At 40.2% G+C, this 19,878-nt stretch overlaps 1 protein-coding gene and 1 non-coding gene across 3 annotated transcripts in view; one reads left to right on the plus strand and one right to left on the minus strand.

Annotated features, from left to right (window-relative positions):
- Nucleotides 1-18,340, minus strand: part of slc6a15 (solute carrier family 6 member 15) — a 43,511-nt gene extending 25,171 nt beyond the window's left edge. For both annotated transcript variants that reach the window (XM_061924753.2, XM_061924754.2), the window contains exons 1-3: nucleotides 18,193-18,340; nucleotides 13,143-13,620; nucleotides 1,015-1,172 (exon numbers count right to left, since the gene is read on the minus strand). In XM_061924753.2, coding sequence (XP_061780737.1) covers nucleotides 1,015-1,172; nucleotides 13,143-13,443 — 459 coding nt within the window. In that variant the 5' untranslated portion in view covers nucleotides 13,444-13,620; nucleotides 18,193-18,340. The remainder of the gene's footprint in view (nucleotides 1-1,014; nucleotides 1,173-13,142; nucleotides 13,621-18,192) is intronic.
- trnar-ucu (transfer RNA arginine (anticodon UCU)) lies at nucleotides 1,534-1,621 on the plus strand. Its single transcript is given in 2 exon segments — nucleotides 1,534-1,570; nucleotides 1,586-1,621. It is a non-coding gene; the product is annotated as a tRNA-Arg (tRNA).
- Nucleotides 18,341-19,878: the final 1,538 nt, after the last annotated feature.

Here is a 19,878-nt window from a genome sequence, read left to right on the forward strand (position 1 = left end):
GAAACTGATTTCGGCCGCTTGTACTCGTGATCTTGTCCTTTCGGTCATAACCCAAAGCTCATGACCATAGGTGAGGATGGGAACGTAGATCAACCGGTAAATTGAGAGCTTTGCCTTCCGGTTCAGCTCCTTCTTCACCACAACGGATCGATACAGCGTCCGCATTACTAAAGACGCCGCACCGATCCGCCTCTCACGATCCACTCTTCCCTCACTCGAGAACAAGACTCCGAGGTACTTGAACTCCTCCACTTGGGGCAGGGTCTCCTCCCCAACCCGGAGATGGCACTCCACCCTTTTCCGGGCGAGAACCATGGACTCGGACTCCTTCCAGTCGCTTCACACTCGGCTGCAAACCGATCCAGTGAGAGCTGAAGATCTTGGCCAGATGAAACCATCACGACCACATCATCTGCAAAAAGCAGAGACCTAAACCTGCAGCCACCAAACCAGATCCCCTCAACGCCTTGACTGCGCCTAGAAATTCTGTCCATAAAAGTTATGAACAGAATCGGTGACAAAGGGCAGCCTTGGCGGAGTCCAACCCTCACTGGAAACGTGTCCGACTTACTGCCGGCAATGCGGCCCAAGCTCTGACACTGATCGTACAGGGAGCGGACCGCCACAATCAGACAGTCCGTTACCCCATACTCTCTGAGCACTCCCCACAGGACTTCCCGAGGGACACGGTCGAATGCCTTCTCCAAGTCCACAAAGCACATGTAGACTGGTTGGGCAAACTCCCATGCACCCTCAAGGACCCTGCCGAGAGTATAGAGCTGGTCCACAGTTCCACGACCATGACGAAAACCACACCTCCTCCTGAATCCGAGGTTCGACTAACACATAAAAAAGGATCACATTTAAGGGTTTTTCAGTAGCATCTGTAATTAGCAAACATGGCCGCCGAGCAATGCGTGTAACGAGTCAATGCTGTGACTAGCTAGGTAACATGCTAAAGTTCGTTTCAAGCAAAACACGTCGCATTCCAGCACCTTTAAGTGTGCGACTCACCACGCAGCTAGCAAAGCCGATGCCCCCCAGCCGGGGGCTAATGTAGTTCCACACGCCGATGCTCCCCCGCCGGATGCGTTGTCCCACGGCAAGTTCCAGAAAGAAGAGCGGGATGCCGATCAACACCAGCAGGATGAAGTAGGGCACCAGGTACGCCCCTAGTGGCCACAATGAGACAAACAACACAGTCAAAAAAGGAAGGGAAAACATTTAAGACATTTATTCTGTTTTCATTTCATAAAACCAAGTCTTTCTGTTCACTCAATGTGCAAACAACAAAACAAAAATGACGTTCTCTTGTCTTTTAGCCCTCCAGGCTTGCTGTAGGTTGGTCACATGACGTGGAACACAGGAACAAGATGGCTGCCAAAAAGACAGGGTAGGTTTCCTCCTTTTTCAGTTCGTTATTCAATGTGAAAACACGTAAGTCGTTCCAAAAGTTGCTTGCCAATCGCCAACCAACAAAAGAAGATGTGGCAGCTCAACTATTCTTTATGTTCCTGTGGGCTGATATCATGAGGCTCTGTGGCGCAATGGATAGCGCGTTGGACTTCTAGTGACTGCTGAGGCCATTCAAAGGTTGTGGGTTCGAGTCCCACCAGAGTCGACATTTTACCATGAATTGATTAACGTGGACCCCGACTTAAACAAGTTGAAAAACTTATTCGGGTGTTACTGGTCAATTGTACAGAATATGTACTGTACTGTGCAATCTACTAATAAAAGTTTCAATCAATCAATAAAAAAAGCGAGCATGGTAATGAGGCAGCAAGTACAGAAGCGGCCATTTTGTGCTAAGTAGACTAGGGATGTCCCGATCCAGGTTTTTGCACTTCCGATCCGATACCGATACTGACCGATACCGATACTGACCGATACTGGCCTATCCGAGCATATATTAAAGTTTAAAGTTATTTAGCCTACTTAGTTGTCAGAATCATGTTGAAAAGGGTTTTAGTACTCTTGATAACAATTAGCCAGCTGAATTAGGGGAGTTTGAATAATACACAATGGGTGGTAACAAGAAACTGACCTGTTTATTCATGGATAAACACAAAATAGACGAAATTATACATGACAAACAGAAATGGCATCATTGAACTAGGGCTGGGCGATATGGCCTTTTTTTAATATTGCGATATTTTAAGGCCATGTCACGATACACCATATATATGTGGATATTTTGCCTTAGCCTTGAATGAACACTTGATGCATATAATCACAGCAGTATGATGATTCTATGTGTCTACATTAAAACATTCTTCTTCATACTGCATTAATATATACTACTTTTAAACTTTCATGCAGAGAAGGAAAACACAACAAAAAAAAAATCACTATTTTCTCCATACGGTGTTGATCTGGAAATGTTTGCCTCGGCATTTTGATGGTGTGGGCATGTGGCACCGAATGGAGATAAGCGTCTCGACAGACGTTACAATATTTGAACAATGATGACGAAAACTGTTTTCTCTGTCGAAAATTGTTATGCGCTTATTTTTTTATTTGATTTTGTACGTGGCATAGATTTGCCTTGCGCATTTGCACAGGCACGCACCTTAGAGGGAGCGTTGCTAGGATGGCTGCGCTAGCATCACAGCTAACGTTAGCCATGCTGCTACCTCTCTGCTGGGAGAGGATGTATACGTATGTGACGTATGTCGTGACAGTATGTGACGTATGACGTGACAGTATGTGACGTGTGTAAGAAGGTGCGCTTGCTGTCTGTGAGAGGAAGACACAGGAAAGAGTGAAAAGAGCCTGTCGTGTAATGCCAGCAGCTAAAAGCAACTGCGTGAGAATCCACAGACCTGTGGATGTGTTGAAGGTGTGCTGGAAAATGCGGAATGGAAATTAGGAAGCAGCAGAAAAGTGGAATGTATTATTTAAATCGGTGCGTTGGAAAACACGGACCGGAGCTTTTTTAAAAACTGGATCTGGATCGGCATTTTCCCATGCCTTGCCGATACGCATTTTTTGGCAAATATCGGCGGCCGATCCGATCCAAATATCGGATCGGGACATCCCTAAAGTAGACATGACTGGTCGACGACAAGTGTTTGTCGAAATTTAACAGAAATAAAAATATTACTAAAATTTAAAGATGTCCGATAATATCGGACTGCCAATATTATCGGCCGATAAATGCTTTAAAATGTGATATCGTAAATGATCCGTATCGGTTTCAAAAAGTAAAATGTATGACTTTTTAAAACGATCCTGTACGGAGTGGTACACGGATGTAGGGAGAAGTACAGAGCGCCAATAAACCTTAAAGGCACTGTCTTTGCGGGCCGGCTCAATCGCATAATATCTACGGCTTATCACACACACAAGTGAATGCAAAGTACTTGGTCAACAGCCATACAGGTCACACTGAGGGTGGCCGTATAAACAACTTTAACACTGTTACAAATATGCGCCACACTGTGAACCCACACCAAACAAGAATGACAAACACATTTCGGGAGAACATCCGCACCGTAACACAACATAAACACAACAGAACCCCTTGCAGCACTAACTCTTCCGGGACGCTACATTATAATAATAAATAATAACAAATAATAATGGATTAGATTTTATATTGCGCTTTTTCTATTATTAGATACTCAAAGTGCTCACAGAGAAGTGGGAACCCATCATTCATTCACACCTGGTGGTGGTAAGCTACATTTGTATCTACAGCTGCCCTGGGGTGGACTGACCGAAGCGAGGCTGCCAGTTTGCGCCTACGGCCCCTCCGACCACCACCTATCATTCATTCATCACTCATTCACCAGTGTGAGCAACACCGGGGGCAAGGGTGAAGTGTCCTGCCCAAGGACACAACGGCAGCGATTTGGATGTCAAGAGGCGGGGAGCGAACCTGCAACCCTCAGATTTCTGGCACGGATGCTCTATCCACTATGCCATACCGCCCCATTCATTGAATTTAAAAAGATAATACTAACCGTCGGGAGTTTTACGGCGGTTATCATTAGTAACGTTTATCGTAAGAATTGTTTCTGTAAGCTAATGACCCACGCTCTGTCCATGCTTCTCTGCTCTCGCCACATCACATACAACTGTTTCGTAAACAAAACCCAGTTTGATGCTAGTTTCTCCAATAATCATCAAGTTATAAGCAAAATAAACAATTCTTTGTTAGGGTTTACTGATGACCAGTAAACCAGCCAACTCTAGACCCCTTACCATTCGCATTTATCCAGTATTTCATAAAATAATTTTACAATAACGTGCCACTCGTAGCCGATATCATCTAAGGCGTGGAAATAAGCCTTAGATTTATATAGCACTTTTCTCTAGAGACTTAAATTACTATACATGTTGTAACAAGTATGGCTCCCCTCAATTTTGGTGTATGTTAAAGGTCTAAGTCATTAAAGTGTGAAAAATAAGTCATATATTAATATATTTTTTAAATTTCAACACTTAAATATCTATAGAGCCACTTCAAATTCATCCGTTGTCATAAAGTTTTTTTTCTTCTTCATGTTTTATGCCTTTTTTTGTCAAAGAAAACTTGTTTTTTTTATGGCAAAAACACAAAATATGCAATATTTTCCACAAAACATTTGTCAAAATGGAATATTTGATGTAAAGTAATTGGAGAATTAAATAAGTAAATAATTCATAACAACATTGCTTTTGATTCATTTTTTTTTTTTGGCACAATGACCGTAAAAAGGTTCAAAAGGCCCCCACTCATAAAAGTGTTGAAAATATATGTTATTTTTACTTTCAACGCTTAAATCTCTAGATCAACTTCAGATCTATCGTCGATTATAAGTTTGCATTATTATTTTTTTAAATAAAGACAGTTTTAAAGAAAAGTTTTGTGTTATTAGAGTCAATATTGTAACATTTTTCTTGTTACATTACACCTGTTTGCTCTTTTATTCCACCTCTTATGGTTTTTATTTTTACAATGTCCAACGGGCCGTTAAAAAATAAGCGGTGGGCCGCAACTAGACAGCAAATTCAATGCAGGAAGTAGCTTTTCACAGATAAAAGCAACAACCAACACCAGACTAAAATCTTGATATAAAATAGAAGGAAGTAACATCAGACAGCAAACAACATACAGGCTAACTAAACACACACTTACACACACTCCTATTACTACTACTTTGATGGAATAATCAACAACAAATAAATGATTAGAGTGACAATAATTACTTTTAAAAAGTAATGAATTACAGATATGTGTTACTTTAACAAAAAAGTAATTTAATTACTAACAGAATGACTCTTTAGTACATGTAAATAATTACTCCGGAAAGTAAATAATGCGCAACTTAAAAAATATATATATATCAAATATGTGGCATTTACAACTGAGGGACGTTTCATGAGAGCAGAGTGTGTGTGTGCGCCTTTAAAAGGCAGTGCCTGTTGCCGTGTGACGTCAGAGTAGCCTTTTAGCATAGCTTTGTTTGTTAGCTTAGCAGTGGCAATGAAATTAGTAATGAACTAAGAGTAGAGTAGAGTATAAAAAAAGTCAAGTACGGGTAGAGTATACGGGTAGAGTATACAACGTGCTGCTCTTCTCTAGAATGAAAGTTTCTCGGTAGATAATGAAAACCTACGACAGCATGTAATAGTGTTGCAATAAAAAGGTCTTTTTTGACTCAGTCACAAAAAAAAAGTGACATTACCTGTCAAACGGTGGTACTGTGAAAGGGGCAACCCCACAAAGATGTGTTGGAGAAAATGCACTTCCTGCATTTGCATACTGCCAACTGACGGAAACTCAGGCGAATAGCAGAAATGACTAAACGTAAACGCTCCTACACACTAGTTCTGTGCGATATACACAAAAATATAGGTCATTTCATATTTCGATAACGATACATATCACGATTAGGGATGTAACGATATGAAGATTTCATTTTACGGTTATGGTGACCAAAATTATCAAGTATCTCATTGTTGGATGTGCTTAAAAAGTACTTATTACACACTTAAATTTAATAAACTAAATAGACAATATACTTTCTTGGCAGAATTAATATGGTTCTGGTTTCTGAAGAGCTGTATTATTTCTATTTGGGTGTTTAAATATGTTTATATTCTTAAGTTTTAATTTGTAAAAGTTTAATGTGCACAACTGAATATCTTAGTTGCTCAGACAGTAATGTGTTTATATACATTTATATTGTGGTAGGTCGTTTCTTAATGGGGAAAAACGTTAACGTAAACTTATTTATGTTAGCATTTAAGCTAGCTAGCGAGCAAGCGCTAACAGGCTTTTCCAGTAAATGAGCAGTGTATCAAAGTTTGGTTTACAATCAAGGTTTTATGATGATTTTAATTCAAAACGGTAATAATACTAACCGTCGGGAGTTTTTATCGCGGTTTATCAATATGCCGTTTATCGCAGGTGTGTCCAAACTATGTCACGCGGGCCGAGTGCGGACCACCAACGACTTCATATTAGCCTGTGAAACGTCATGAGTTTAAAATAAGGAATCTAACCTGCAGGGAGATTGCTTTCATTTTAAAAAGACTGCCTTTGATGCTGCCATTTTGTCACATACTTTTAATTGTGCTCTAAATGGAACGACGGGCAGCATTTACTTTTATGACCCAATGCAAACAACCTTCCCTAGTCATGGTGCAAAAAATGTCAACACACGTGGTCAATGAACTTTGTAGATATTATAAAAAATGTCCATGCACTATAAATGTTTTTTCTAAATTACACCAATTCTAAATCCATTACAATGCATGATGGGAAAAATGCAAAACACTCTCCACACGTATCCATGTTTAGCGCATTTTAGTTGCTTGATATGTCTGATTGATTACAAAACTTTAAAGAGGTTTAATCATTTAATAAAGTCAAATGCAAATAAGGCACAGAAAAGCAAAATCCAATACTTCTTGTTTCTAAAGTAAATCTGTACAGCAGATATAGATCATCTACATCAACAATAGGATTTGCAAAAGGACAGATTGAAAAAAATAAAAAATACATTTTTGATTTTAATTGTTACAAATAAGAAATCGCGATTAATCTAAAAATCGATTTTTGGCTTTGCTTGTTATTTATTCGTTACAAATGAATATCCGGTTGTTCTTTAAAATTATATTTAAAAATAAAAAAATAAAAAATACAAATAATATATTTTGTTTTATTTAATTATGTATTTTTTGTCTTTTTTTTTTTTTTTAGTTCTGTGGCATCGCTTGGATAGAAAACAACAAATAGTTATTTTGACATTCAGGGCAGACTATAGATGTATGATTTAAGCAAATATGATGTAATAGATGATGCTGGACGTCAACAGAAAAAAATATATATAATACAATTATATTTAAAGCTGTTCAAATTAATGATTTTTTTTTTTTTTTTATCAATATCAATCAAAATAAGTGTTATTATAACTTTTGCCATAATCGTGCAGCTCTACCACGCACTACCGCTAAAGTAACTTGGCCTTTTTTAACGATGTGACTCAACGTGGCACCTTCCGTCACACGTGTCTTGTACACAATTGTTCATGTTTGTTTATTCGTGCTGTCACCCCCCTAGGTGTGTTTGCTGTTTTAACAACGACATCATCTTATTTTAGATCATTCCGGGGAGAGGCCTCAAACGTCCACTGCCTGTGGTCTCATTGTCTTTACAAACGGTCGCAAAAACAAACACTCCTATTAGCGCCTTTTATCTACAGCAGAAACGGTCCTTTGTACACAATAATTCTGGTGTATCCACAAACATGTACTGTACATTGTTTTCTTAAAGAAACATCGCTAAAGGAGAGATTATATTAATAGATACAAATATAAACATGACTCCAGTGGTGGTCTGCTCAGGTCCCAGACGTGTCATTTTAATCCAATTACACTTGAACACAGCAGGGAGACCAGAGCCGTTTCAAACAGGCTTTCCTGACTCATACAAGCGACGTGACTCACTACATGGGTGTGTAAAATACTGGAAATCCGACTGTACACTCGCAGAAAGTCAGAAGGAAAAAAACCTCACAGCTTTGCATCATTTCGAGGTCATTTTTTACCGGCCTTACATGTCCTAGCCCACTAAAAAGCGAAACTTTGAATTTGTTATTTTTAAGCAAGGACATCTACTGAAGTTATGCTCAACCATCAAATTAAATTGAGTTGGAAGAATATGTAATTATAATTATGTAATTGTTATGCTTTCGGTTACCCGCAAAAATTGGGGTTACTAGCTTCTAGTTATCTTAGGGAATGTCACAGTGAACCCCGTAAAAGCTGATCAAAACATCTGGTCCTAAAGGGGAACATTATCACAATTTCAGAATGGTTAAAACCATTAAAAATCAGTTCCCAGTGGCTTATTATATTTTTCGAAGTTTTTTTCAAAATGTTACCCATCACGCAATATCCCTAAAAAAAGCTTCAAAGTGCCTGATTTTAACCATCGTTATAAACACCCGTCCATTTTTCTGTGACGTCACATAGTGAAGCCAACACAAACAAACATGGCGGAAAGAACAGCAAGCTATAGCGACATTAGCTCGGATTCAGACTCGGATTTCAGCGGCTTAAGCGATTCAACAGATTACGAATGTATTGAAACGGATAGTTGTAGTGTGGAGGCAGGTAGCGAAAACGAAATTGAAGAAGAAACTGAAGCTATTGAGCCATATCGGTTTGAACCGTATGCAAGCGAAACCGACGAAAACGACACGAGAGCCAGCGACACGGGAGAAAGCGAGGACGAATTTGGCGATCGCCTTCTAACCAACGATTGGTATGTGTTTGTTTGGCATTAAAGGAAACTAACAACTATGAATTAGGTTTACAGCATATGAAATACATTTGGCAACAACATGCACTTTGAGAGTGCAGACAGCCCAATTTTCATCAATTAATATATTCTGTAGACATACCCTCATCCGCGCTCTTTTCCTGAAAGCTGATCTGTCCAGTTTTGGAGTTGATGTCAGCAGGCCAGGGAAGCTAGGGTCGATAAGGGGTTTAGCTCGCTCGTCTGCGGGAACAAACTGCCGCCATTGCTTGCCGTGCTACCGAGGTCCTTTGTCTTTGAATTGCTCACACACTCCGGCAGATTCAATGGGGGTCTGGCATCAAATTTCTTTGACTTAATCGTTGGAAATGCATCTGATTTGAGTGTCGCAGGATATCCACACATTCTTGCCATCTCTGTCGTAGCATAGCTTTCGTCGGTAAAGTGTGCGGAACAAACGTCCAATTTCTTGCCACTTTCGCATCGTTGGGCCACTGGTGCAACTTGAATCCGTCCCTGTTCGTGTTGTTACACCCTCCGACAACACACCTACGAGGCATGATGTCTCCAAGGTACGGAAAACAGTCGAAAAAAACGGAAAATAACAGAGCTGATTTGACTCGGTGTTTGAGAAAATGGCGGATTGCTTCCCGATGTGACGCCACGTTGTGACGTCATCGCTCCGAGAGCGTTTAATTCGCCAAAATTCACCCATTTAGAGTTCGGAAATCGGTTAAAAAAATATATGGTCTTTTTTCTGCAACATCAAGGTATATATTGACGCTTACATAGGTCTGGTGATAATGTTCCCCTTTAATCGCAAGAATTAGTTCATAGCTAGAGGTGGACATAACATTTTTGTTTTCAAAAAGGTGGATGATATTAGCTGAATTAAAGAGCTAAATCATCAAAAGCATGACGGAGCGTGTAGCTAGCTCGCTAACTAGGTGAAGCAACTGGAGCGTAGCAGTGCTAGTCTGCACCATACTGAAGCAGTGTAAGTCCCTAACGCCAGCCAAGATTGTTAAAATAATATCCAAACGACGGACATGTATCCATGAGAATATGAAGAAGCTGCTGATGGTGTGTTTGAGAAGCAGCTGGAAGGAGATACCGTAGAAGTCCACACTCAAAGGTAAATACTGTACACTATTTTTACATGACTGTACTTAAACTACTGTAGTTTGTACATTTTTATAGAATTGTTTTTCTTACAATATTATTATCTAAAAGTTTGTTTTTCTTTTTAAAAAAGCAGGTTAAAATCTTAGTTTTTAAAGTGACAAACACCAATTAAATTGATTTTACATAATTTTAAGGAGTGACAAGAACACATGCTGTAGGTGGAATAATATGTACTGTAGGTGGAAGAATATGTACTGTAGGTGGAAGAATATGTACTGTAGGCGGAAGAATACGTACTGTAGGCGGAAGAATACGTACTGTAGGCGGAAGAATACGTACTGTAGGCGGAAGAATACGTACTGTAGGTGGAAGAATACGTACTGTAGATGGAAGAATATGTACTGTGGGTGGAAGAATATGTACTGTAGGTGGAAGATTACGTACTGTAGGTGGAAGATTACGTACTGTAGGTGGAAGAATATGTACTGTAGGTGGAAGAATACGTACTGTAGGTGGAAGAATATGTACTGTAGGTGGAAGTATACGTACTGTAGGTGGAAGATTACGTACTGTAGGTGGAAGATTATGTACTGTAGGTGGAAGAATATGTACTGTAGGTAGAAGAATACGTACTGTAGATGGAAGAATATGTACTGTAGGTGGAAGATTACGTACTGTAGGTGGAAGATTACGTACTGTAGGTGGAAGAATATGTACTGTAGGTAGAAGAATACGTACTGTAGATGGAAGAATATGTACTGTGGGTGGAAGAATATGTACTGTAGGTGGAAGATTACGTACTGTAGGTGGAAGAATACGGACTGTAGGTGGAAAAATATGTACTGTAGGCGGAAAAATACGTACTGTAGGTGGAAGAATATGTACTGTAGGTGGAAGAATGCGTACTGTAGGTGGAAGAAAACGTACTGTAGGTGGAATAATACGTACTGTCGGTGGAAGAATACGTACTGTAGGTGGAAGAATACGTACTGTAGGTAAAAGTATACGTACTGTAGGTGGAATTATACGCACTGTAAGTAAAAGTATACGTACTGTAGGTGGAAGAATACGTACTGTAGGTGGAAGTATACGTACGTACTGTAGGTGGAAGAATACGTACTGTAGGTGGAAGAATACGTACTGTAGGTGGAAGTATACGTACGTACTGTAGGCGTAAGAATACGTACTGCAGGTGGAAGAATGCGTACTGTAGGTGGAAGAATACGTACTGTAGGTGGAAGAATACGTACTGTAGGTGGAAAAATATGTACTGTAGGCGTAAGAATACATACTGCAGGTGGAAGAATGCGTACTGTAGGTGGAAGAATGCGTACTGTCGGTGGAAGAATATGTACTGTCGGTGGAATAATACGTGTTGTCGGTGGAAGTATAGGTACTGTAGGTGGAAGAATACGTACTGTAGGTGGAAGAATATGTACTGTAGGTGGAAGAATACGTACTGTCGGTGGAAGAATACGTACTGTAGGTGGAAGAATATGTACTGAAGGTGGAAGTTTACGTACTGTAGGTGGAAGAATACGTACTGTAGGTGGAAGTATACGCACTGTAGGTAAAAGTATACGTACTGTAGGTGGAAGAATACGTACTGTAGGTGGAAGAATACGTACTGTAGGTGGAAGTATACGTACGTACTGTAGGTGGAAGAATACGTACTGTAGGTGGAAGTATACGTACGTACTGTAGGCGTAAGAATACGTACTGCAGGTGGAAGAATGCGTACTGTAGGTGGAAGAATACGTACTGTAGGTGGAAGAATACGTACTGTAGGTGGAAAAATATGTACTGTAGGCGTAAGAATACGTACTGCAGGTGGAAGACTGCGTACTGTAGGTGGAAGAATGCGTACTGTCGGTGGAATAATACGTGTTGTCGGTGGAAGTATAGGTACTGTAGGTGGAAGAATACGTACTGTAGGTGGAAGAATGCGTTCTGTCGATGGAAGAATACGTACTGTAGGTGGAAGAATATGTACTGTAGGTGAAATAATACGTGTTGTCGGTGGAAGTATAGGTACTGTAGGTGGAAGAATACGTACTGTAGGTGGAAGAATATGTACTGTAGGTGGAAGAATACGTACTGTCGGTGGAAGAATATGTACTGTAGGTGAAAGTATACGTACGTACTGTAGGTGGAAGAATATGTACTGTAGGTGGAAGAATACGTACTGTAGGTGGAAGTATACGTACTGTAGGTGGAAGTATACGTACGTACCGTAGGTGGAAGAATATGTACTGTCGGTGGAAGTATACGTACGTACTGTAGGTGGAAGTATACGTACTGTAGGTAAAAGTATACGTACTGTAGGTGGAAGAATACGTACTGTAGGTGGAAGAATATGTACTGTCGGTTGAATAATATGTACTGTATGTGGAAGAATATGTACTGTAAGTGGAAGTATACGTACGTACTGTAGGTGGAAGAATATGTACTGTAGGTGGAAGAATACGTACTGTAGGTAGAAGTATACGTACTGTAGGTGGAAGTATACGTACTGTCGGTGGAAGAATGCGTACTGTAGGTGGAAGAATATGTACTGTAGGTGGAAGTATACGAACGTACTGTAGGTGGAAGTATACGAACGTACTGTAGGTGGAAGAATATGTACTGTAGGTGGAAGTATACGTACTGTAGGTAAAAGTATACGTACTGTAGGTGGAAGAATACGTACTGTAGGTAAAAGTATACGTACTGTAGGTGGAAGAATACGTACTGTAGGTAAAAGTATACGTACTGTAGGTGGAAGAATACGTACTGTAGGTGGAAGAATATGTACTGTAGGTGGAAGAATATGTACTGTAGGTGGAAGTATACATACTGTAGGTGGAAGAATACATACTGTAGGTGGAAGAATATGTACTGTAGGTGGAAGAATATGTACTGTAGGTGGAAGAATATGTACTGTAGGTGGAAGTATACATACTGTAGGTGGAAGAATACCTACTGTAGGTGGAAAAAAGTGTAGTTGTGTCTACACTAAACAAGGACAACGTCACTTATGTTCTTTCTTAGTTCACATTTCCCCCTTCATGATGTTGCCCACGTGAGCGTCAGACCATTGGTATCAAAGAAACAGGAAGTGAAAGGTTCAGACGGCGGAGTGTGTTGTCATCATGGAAGATAAGAATGCTATCTTTCAACAATGCACCTGTGAAATGGACAGTGGCAACTAAGCAGCATAGCGGTCTCATTATTGGCACTAGCAGTGTTCTTCTTTTCATCTTTTTAAGAGTGTACTCACCTCCCCCGTTCTTCTGGCACAGGTAGGGGAACCTCCAGACGTTGCCGAGGCCTACAGAGAAGCCCACCTGGGCCAGGATGTACTGGAGCTTGCTGTTCCAGGCCGGGCGCTCCTCCTCCTCGCCGTCCGAGCCGCCCTCCTCCACGTCGCAGTCCTTGCCCTCGCCGTCATGGCCGCCGACGATCAGCGAGCTCTTCTTGAAGGAATCGTCGCAGGCGTCCTCGTTGGAAAGAAGGTCTCTGGCCGACTCGGTGACATCGTCGTCAAGCTCTCTCTTGACGGCCTTGCTGTTTTTGGGCATTTGATAAAGCAAACGGGGGCCGGGGGTGGAATGTCCTCTTGGGCGTGGTCGGGGGGCAGGCGGAAAAAGTCCCACTTTGGTCGTGGCAAAACTTGCAACGATGACTTTTGGTTTCGGAATCCGTCGGAGGTGGGCGTGTCTGGAGACGTTTTTATTTCCTCATTATCACCGGGAGGTCTGCGGGGCACAAGTGAAGCAGGCACAATTTAAGGCGAGCACGCGAGAAAGTCACATGATTGTCATAATAGTTGCGTTTGAGAGGAAAACGAGCGGCGTGGGAACATCAGCTGGGGATGGAGGCTACGGTATCGTGTTTCCTCCTGAATAAATGATGGAGGACAAGAATCGCATGCAAACCCAAACACTCCTTCTGCATGGACAACTCATTAGGTACACACGGCAAATGTAAACAATGCTCACTTTTGACCGAGTAGTCTGGAGTAATGTTATTTTTGTACTTAGGTCTGGGCGATATGGCTGAAAAAGTTTTTTTTTTTCCAGTTAATATCGATAATTATTGATTTAAAAAAAAAACATAAGGACAGGGAGAAACATTTTTATTTCAAATGTAACCCTCCTCTGATTATAATCCCTTTGGCAGAAATTAATTGTCAACACAAGCATGGAAAACACTCAAATTATGTCAACAAAATAGTAAAATCACATTGAACACTTAACAATAGCTATTAAAATATAAATAATATGTAAGAAATGTTTAATAAAGTGTCAGAAAATAGTGCAAAGTGTGAAAATGTAAACATAGAGAAACCTGAGAAGAACTATTTTCTGCAGGTTTAGTGCCAGGAAGTTACAGCTGTGCTCTAAAGGGTGAGCACGGCGAAGGTGGTCTTGGTGGGGACGAGCGCTTTGCATCATTTACAGTCCACATTAGACTGAAAATGGTCCCTTTTAAAAAAAAAAAAAGGACCTTACTGTCGAGGTGACTGTTCCTCTTTGAGCCACAATTTCTTCATTTTGAAAGAATCAAAGACAACAAAATGGCGCAACCAAACTTGATAGTTGATACTAGGGTTGGGCAATAAAACAATTTGAATGTATATGGCGACAGACGTGTATTTGATATCAATAAGAAAAAAGCGTACGATAAAACAGTAGATTTTTTAAATTTCTTTTTGTTATAAGAAACAGGAAGTATGGAAGCAAGGTAGGTTGCATGATCAAAAGCACTCGCTCTCTGGTTACCGAGCAACGCAGGAAGTGATCAGTCGCCGTGACACGCTAACAGCCAATCAGGTAACAGTATCAACTATCACATTTGGTTGTCTGGCTTTTGATTCTTTGCATGGAGTGAGAAGAGAAACTCAAAATGAGGAAATTGTAGATCAAAGAGGAAAAGTCACCTGGACAGTATGACACTTTTTTGTATTTTTATTTTTTTTTTAACACAAACTATAGTCAGATGAATGTGGTCTGTAAATGATGCGAGGCGCTCGTCCCCATTAAGACCGCTAATATCGCGCTCACCCTTTAGAGCACAGCCATAACTTCTTGGCAGTAAACTTACAAGTTTTCATTTATTCATCCTCTGCTTTAAAAACGTAACCTCGATTCTGACTTCCTGCTAAACTGGTGTCACACCTCCCCTTTATCTCTAAAATCCCTAAAAAAAATTGTTTCACAACAGCTAATTGATGCTTTTAATCTAGAGAACCATTTCAGTCAGGTTTCATTTTCACACTTTGCACTCTTTTCTTACACTTTATTAAACATTTCTTACATATTCCTTATTCTTGCACCTTCATTTTAAGAGCTTATTGTTCAGTGTTCAATGTGATTTTACAATTTTGTTGATATTTTTTTGAGTGTTTTCCATGCTTGTGCTGAGGTATTATAATCAGAGGAAGGTTACATTCCAAATAAAAATGTTTACATTTCTTTTTTTTTTTTCCTGGTCCTTATTTTTGATAAGGCATAAAACCTATCAATAATAATCGATATTGATTGATAAAAACACACTTATTTTGGGATATAAAATTACCTATACGGTGAATATATAACTAGCCCCCTTTGCTGGCATCCACTGCACTTTTATCGTTTTATTAACCCTCAGTCGCCTTTTTGGCTTAAAACATAACTGTGCGTTCAAGATGGCCACAGCTTGACCCTGGAACAGACCATTTCCATTTCCGTGGCTTTTATCGGAACAAATCGGGGGTTGACCAACCAATGTTCCGAGTTTCCTCTGCATTATTTAAACCAAGATATCGTGATCACAATATGCAGGCGACAGCGGGAGGCAGAGTGTAGGTAAAAAGGAGTCTAATGCTTAAACCAAAAATAAACAAAGGGCATTAAAGCTTAGGGATGGCTATGTAGAACGAAACTAAAACTGAACTGGCTACAAAGTAAACAAAAACAGAATGCTGGACGACAGCAAAAACTTACAGCGTGTGGAGCAGAGACGGTGTGCACAAAGTACGTTACACGCTCACGTACAAACACGTACATGACATGACAACAATGTCCACAAAAAAAAAGATAGCAACAACTTAAATAGTCTTGATTGCTAAAACAAAGCTGTTGCGGAAAGGAACACATGAAACTGCAACATAACCAAAACACTACACACAGGAAAACACCAAAAAACTCAAATTAAGTCACGGCTTGGTGATGCATTGTTGGTTATGGTTTAAAGTCATATCCAACAATTGCGACAACAACTTTTTATCTTTTCATTTTTTAATGATTTTTGCTGGTGGTGTGCCTCTGGATTTTTTCAAAACAAAAAAAAATGCGCCTAGGCCGGAAAAAAGGTTGAAAAACACTGGTTGCATTTGAAATAAAAATGTTTACATTCCATAGATAGATAGATAGTAATTTATTGATTCCTTCAGGAGAGTTCTCTCAGGAAAAATACACAGTAATCCATGCAATCCATAAACGGTAACCAATTCTCCTGCTCCTTATTTTTGGTAAGTCATAAAAAATATTGATAATTATAGACTTAGACTTCCTTTTTTATCGTCATTCAAATTGGAACTTTACAGTGGACGAAGTGGCTGGGGAGAGGGAAGTCTGGGCTTCCCTGCTTAGGCTGCTGCCCCCGCGACCCAACCTTGAATAAGCGGATAATAATTATAGACTTAAGACTTCCTTTTTTATCGTCATTCAAATTTGAACTTTACAGCGGACAAAGTGGCTGGGGAGAGGGAAGTCTGGGCTTCCCTGCTTAGGCTGCTGCCCCCGCGACCCGACCTCGGATAAGCGGAAGAAAATGGATGGATGGAGTACAGATAAGAACAACATTTTGGTGCATTAGCTCATGGTAGTGCATGATAAAAGAGCAATAAGGTGCAGATATAAATACCGTATTTTTCGGATTATAAGTCACAGTTTTTTTCATAGTTGCAACTTATACTCAGGAGCGACTTATGTGTGAAATTATTAACACATTACCGTAAAATATCAATCAATATTATTTATCTCATTCACGTAAGAGACTAGACGTATAAGATTTCATGGGATTTAGCGATTAGGAGTGACAGATTGTTTGGTAAACGTACAGCATGGTCTATATGTTATAGTTATTTGAATTACTCTTACCATAATATGTTACGTTAACATACCAGGCACGTTCTCAGTTGGTTATTTATGCCTCATATATCAGCCTGTTGTTCACTATTCTTATCACTATTTATTTATTTAAATTGCCTTGCAAATGTCTATTCTTGGTGTTGGGTTTTATCAAATAAATTTCCCCCCAAAAAATGCAATTTATACTCCAGTGCGATTTATATATGTTTTTTTCCTTCTTTATTATGCATTTTCGGCCGGGGCGACTTATACTCTGGAGCGACTTATACTCCAAAAAATACGGTAAATAGATTGCTATATAGATAAATATATTGCACTTTTGCCTATGCATCCACGTTTATGGATGTATGTTATATTGTCTTTATATTCCAGCAAGTTAATCCATTTTCAGCAACATTGACTGCCATGAAACAGTTAATTCGGGATATAAAATTACCTATACGGTGAATATTTAACTGGCATCCACTGCACTTTTATCGTTTTATTAACCCAGAGTCGCCTTTTTACATGTATAAACGTGGAAGTGTGGCTTAAAACATAGCTGGCCATAGCTGGACCCTGGAACAGACCACTTCTTTTCACAAATCAGGTGTTGACCGATACATTTTTTTGAGTTTCCTCTGCATTATTAGAACAAGATATCGTGGCTATGGTGAGTGGGTGACGGGAAAGATCAAAGGGCGGGGACCGCACCACGCGGCGGGTAAAGATGCGCAACATCTTCCATCTTGGCCTTCACCTCAACGCCCTATTTTCTCCCCCCCTCCCTCATCATTCCTGCGGTGCACAACAGAACCACTCCGCGCCTTCCTCGGCATGAGGATTATGTGATTAGTAGATATTATTGTACATATTTACAGCGCACATAAGTGGCCGCCGTGCCGCGGAACGTGGAGAAGGCGTGTTTAATATTATCATTATACGGGAAAATCATTTTTAAAATCATACATTGCGTAAACGGTGATGGATAACGGCAATATTTTTAAAACGTGCCTTTATAGGAGCACCCCCATTGTCTATTTAAAGACACGAACATCCTCCCGGGCGTCATGGCGTCCATGTGATATTTCATCATTCTCATCATTCTCCTCATCACGCGCCTTGGTACCCCGGTCTCACTGCGCACGCGCGCGTACACACACACACGCACACACACACACACACATACTATACGGAGATGCTTTTAAAACTCACCTGTGTGTGAAAAGCGATGGTCGCGGGTGAAGATGCTGCGTCTCAAGGAATGAAATTGTGTGCCGTCATGCATGGGGGGGACATGTTCGTAGCTGACACGCTGCCGGTCGGTGTGTGAATCTCCGGGCTTTCCGTTCAGACCCGCTCGTTTCCCCCCTCCCGCCTCCCCTGCCAGCCGCCCGGAAGAGCGCACCTCCCGCGGGGGTGTTCCCGCCGGAAACACACGGCGTACAACTGTCGTCTCTCCCGTCATTGGTCACATTTTCATCCCACATTTACTTAAAAAACACTGCTATAATACGAATACTTGTATTCACGCGTAGTTTTGTGGAATATTTACTGTGTTTTTTCGCGTCTTGCTCGCTGTGACCCCCCCCCTTCCGTGTGTGCACTTGGTACGGTCCACTACTAGCTTGTCTTCATGGAAAGGGGCGGGGTCTGATGAAGGCAATGTGGCTCTGTTTGGAAACCAAACCTGCTTTGTCTCCTAATTAAATAATGTAAATATATTACTTTTTTTTTTTTTTCCCAAGAAAGTACAGTCTCTACCGTGTAGACAATGTAGTTGTTGTACACTCATTCATACCATAAATAGACCACGTGACCTGCACTACGGCTGCCGTTACATACAGTTTTTTTTTTCTTTGATCTTCTTTAAAGTCATATGTTCGTTGGTACACTTTTCATCTCATTTAGTACACTGAAACATTTTGTACTATACACTAATGGTACTACTACACACTAATGGTAGTAATACACACTAAATGTGTATTAGGTGTAAAGTGTAAAAAAAAGGGCATCTCCATCCTCCTTCAAAACCGCACTAAAAGAACAGCCGCAGGCAACTTCAACCCTAAACTAACACCCTTCCCGGATTGTTAATAATCAAATACAAATAATCAAATGTAGATACTTTTTCTTTTCTTTTCTGATCTTCTCTCTAGCTACTTGCTGTACATATCCTACCAAGTCAGTCCTACACTGTTTCAATGGCCATTTCTCTGATGATGCAATTGTTGATGACTGTAGTGCCGATATCAACCAAACCTAACCCCCCACCGTCCCCCACTCCCCTACACATCCCATACCCCGGATTGTAAATAATTCAATGTATATACTCTGATGACTGTATTATGATGATAGTATATATCTGATAGTATATAAATGTATCATGAATCAATTTAAGTGGACCCCGACTTAAACGAGTTGAAAAACTTGTTCGGGTGTTACCATTTAGTGGTCAATTGTACGGAATATGTACTTCACTGTGCAATCTACTAATAAAAGTCTCAGTCAATCAATCAAAGGTAATAATACACACCTATGGTATTACTATAGTTATACACACTAATGGTAGCAATGTACACTAATGGTACTAAAACACACTAATGGTAGTAATACACACTATAGGTAGTAATACACACTAATGGTATTACTATAGTAATACACACTAATAGTAGTAATACACATTAATGGTAGCGATACTCACTAATGGTAGCAATTTACACTAATGGTTGCAATATACACTAATGGTGTTAATATACACTAATGGTAATAATACACACTATTGGTAGCAATATACCCTAATGCAGTGGTTCTTAACCTTGTTGGAGGTACCGAACCCCACCAGTTTCATATGCGCATTCACCGAACCCTTTTTTAGTGAAAAATAAAATGTTTTGTTTT

This window comes from Nerophis lumbriciformis, linkage group LG29 (genome assembly GCF_033978685.3).
Source record: "Nerophis lumbriciformis linkage group LG29, RoL_Nlum_v2.1, whole genome shotgun sequence".
NCBI lineage: Eukaryota > Metazoa > Chordata > Actinopteri > Syngnathiformes > Syngnathidae > Nerophis > Nerophis lumbriciformis.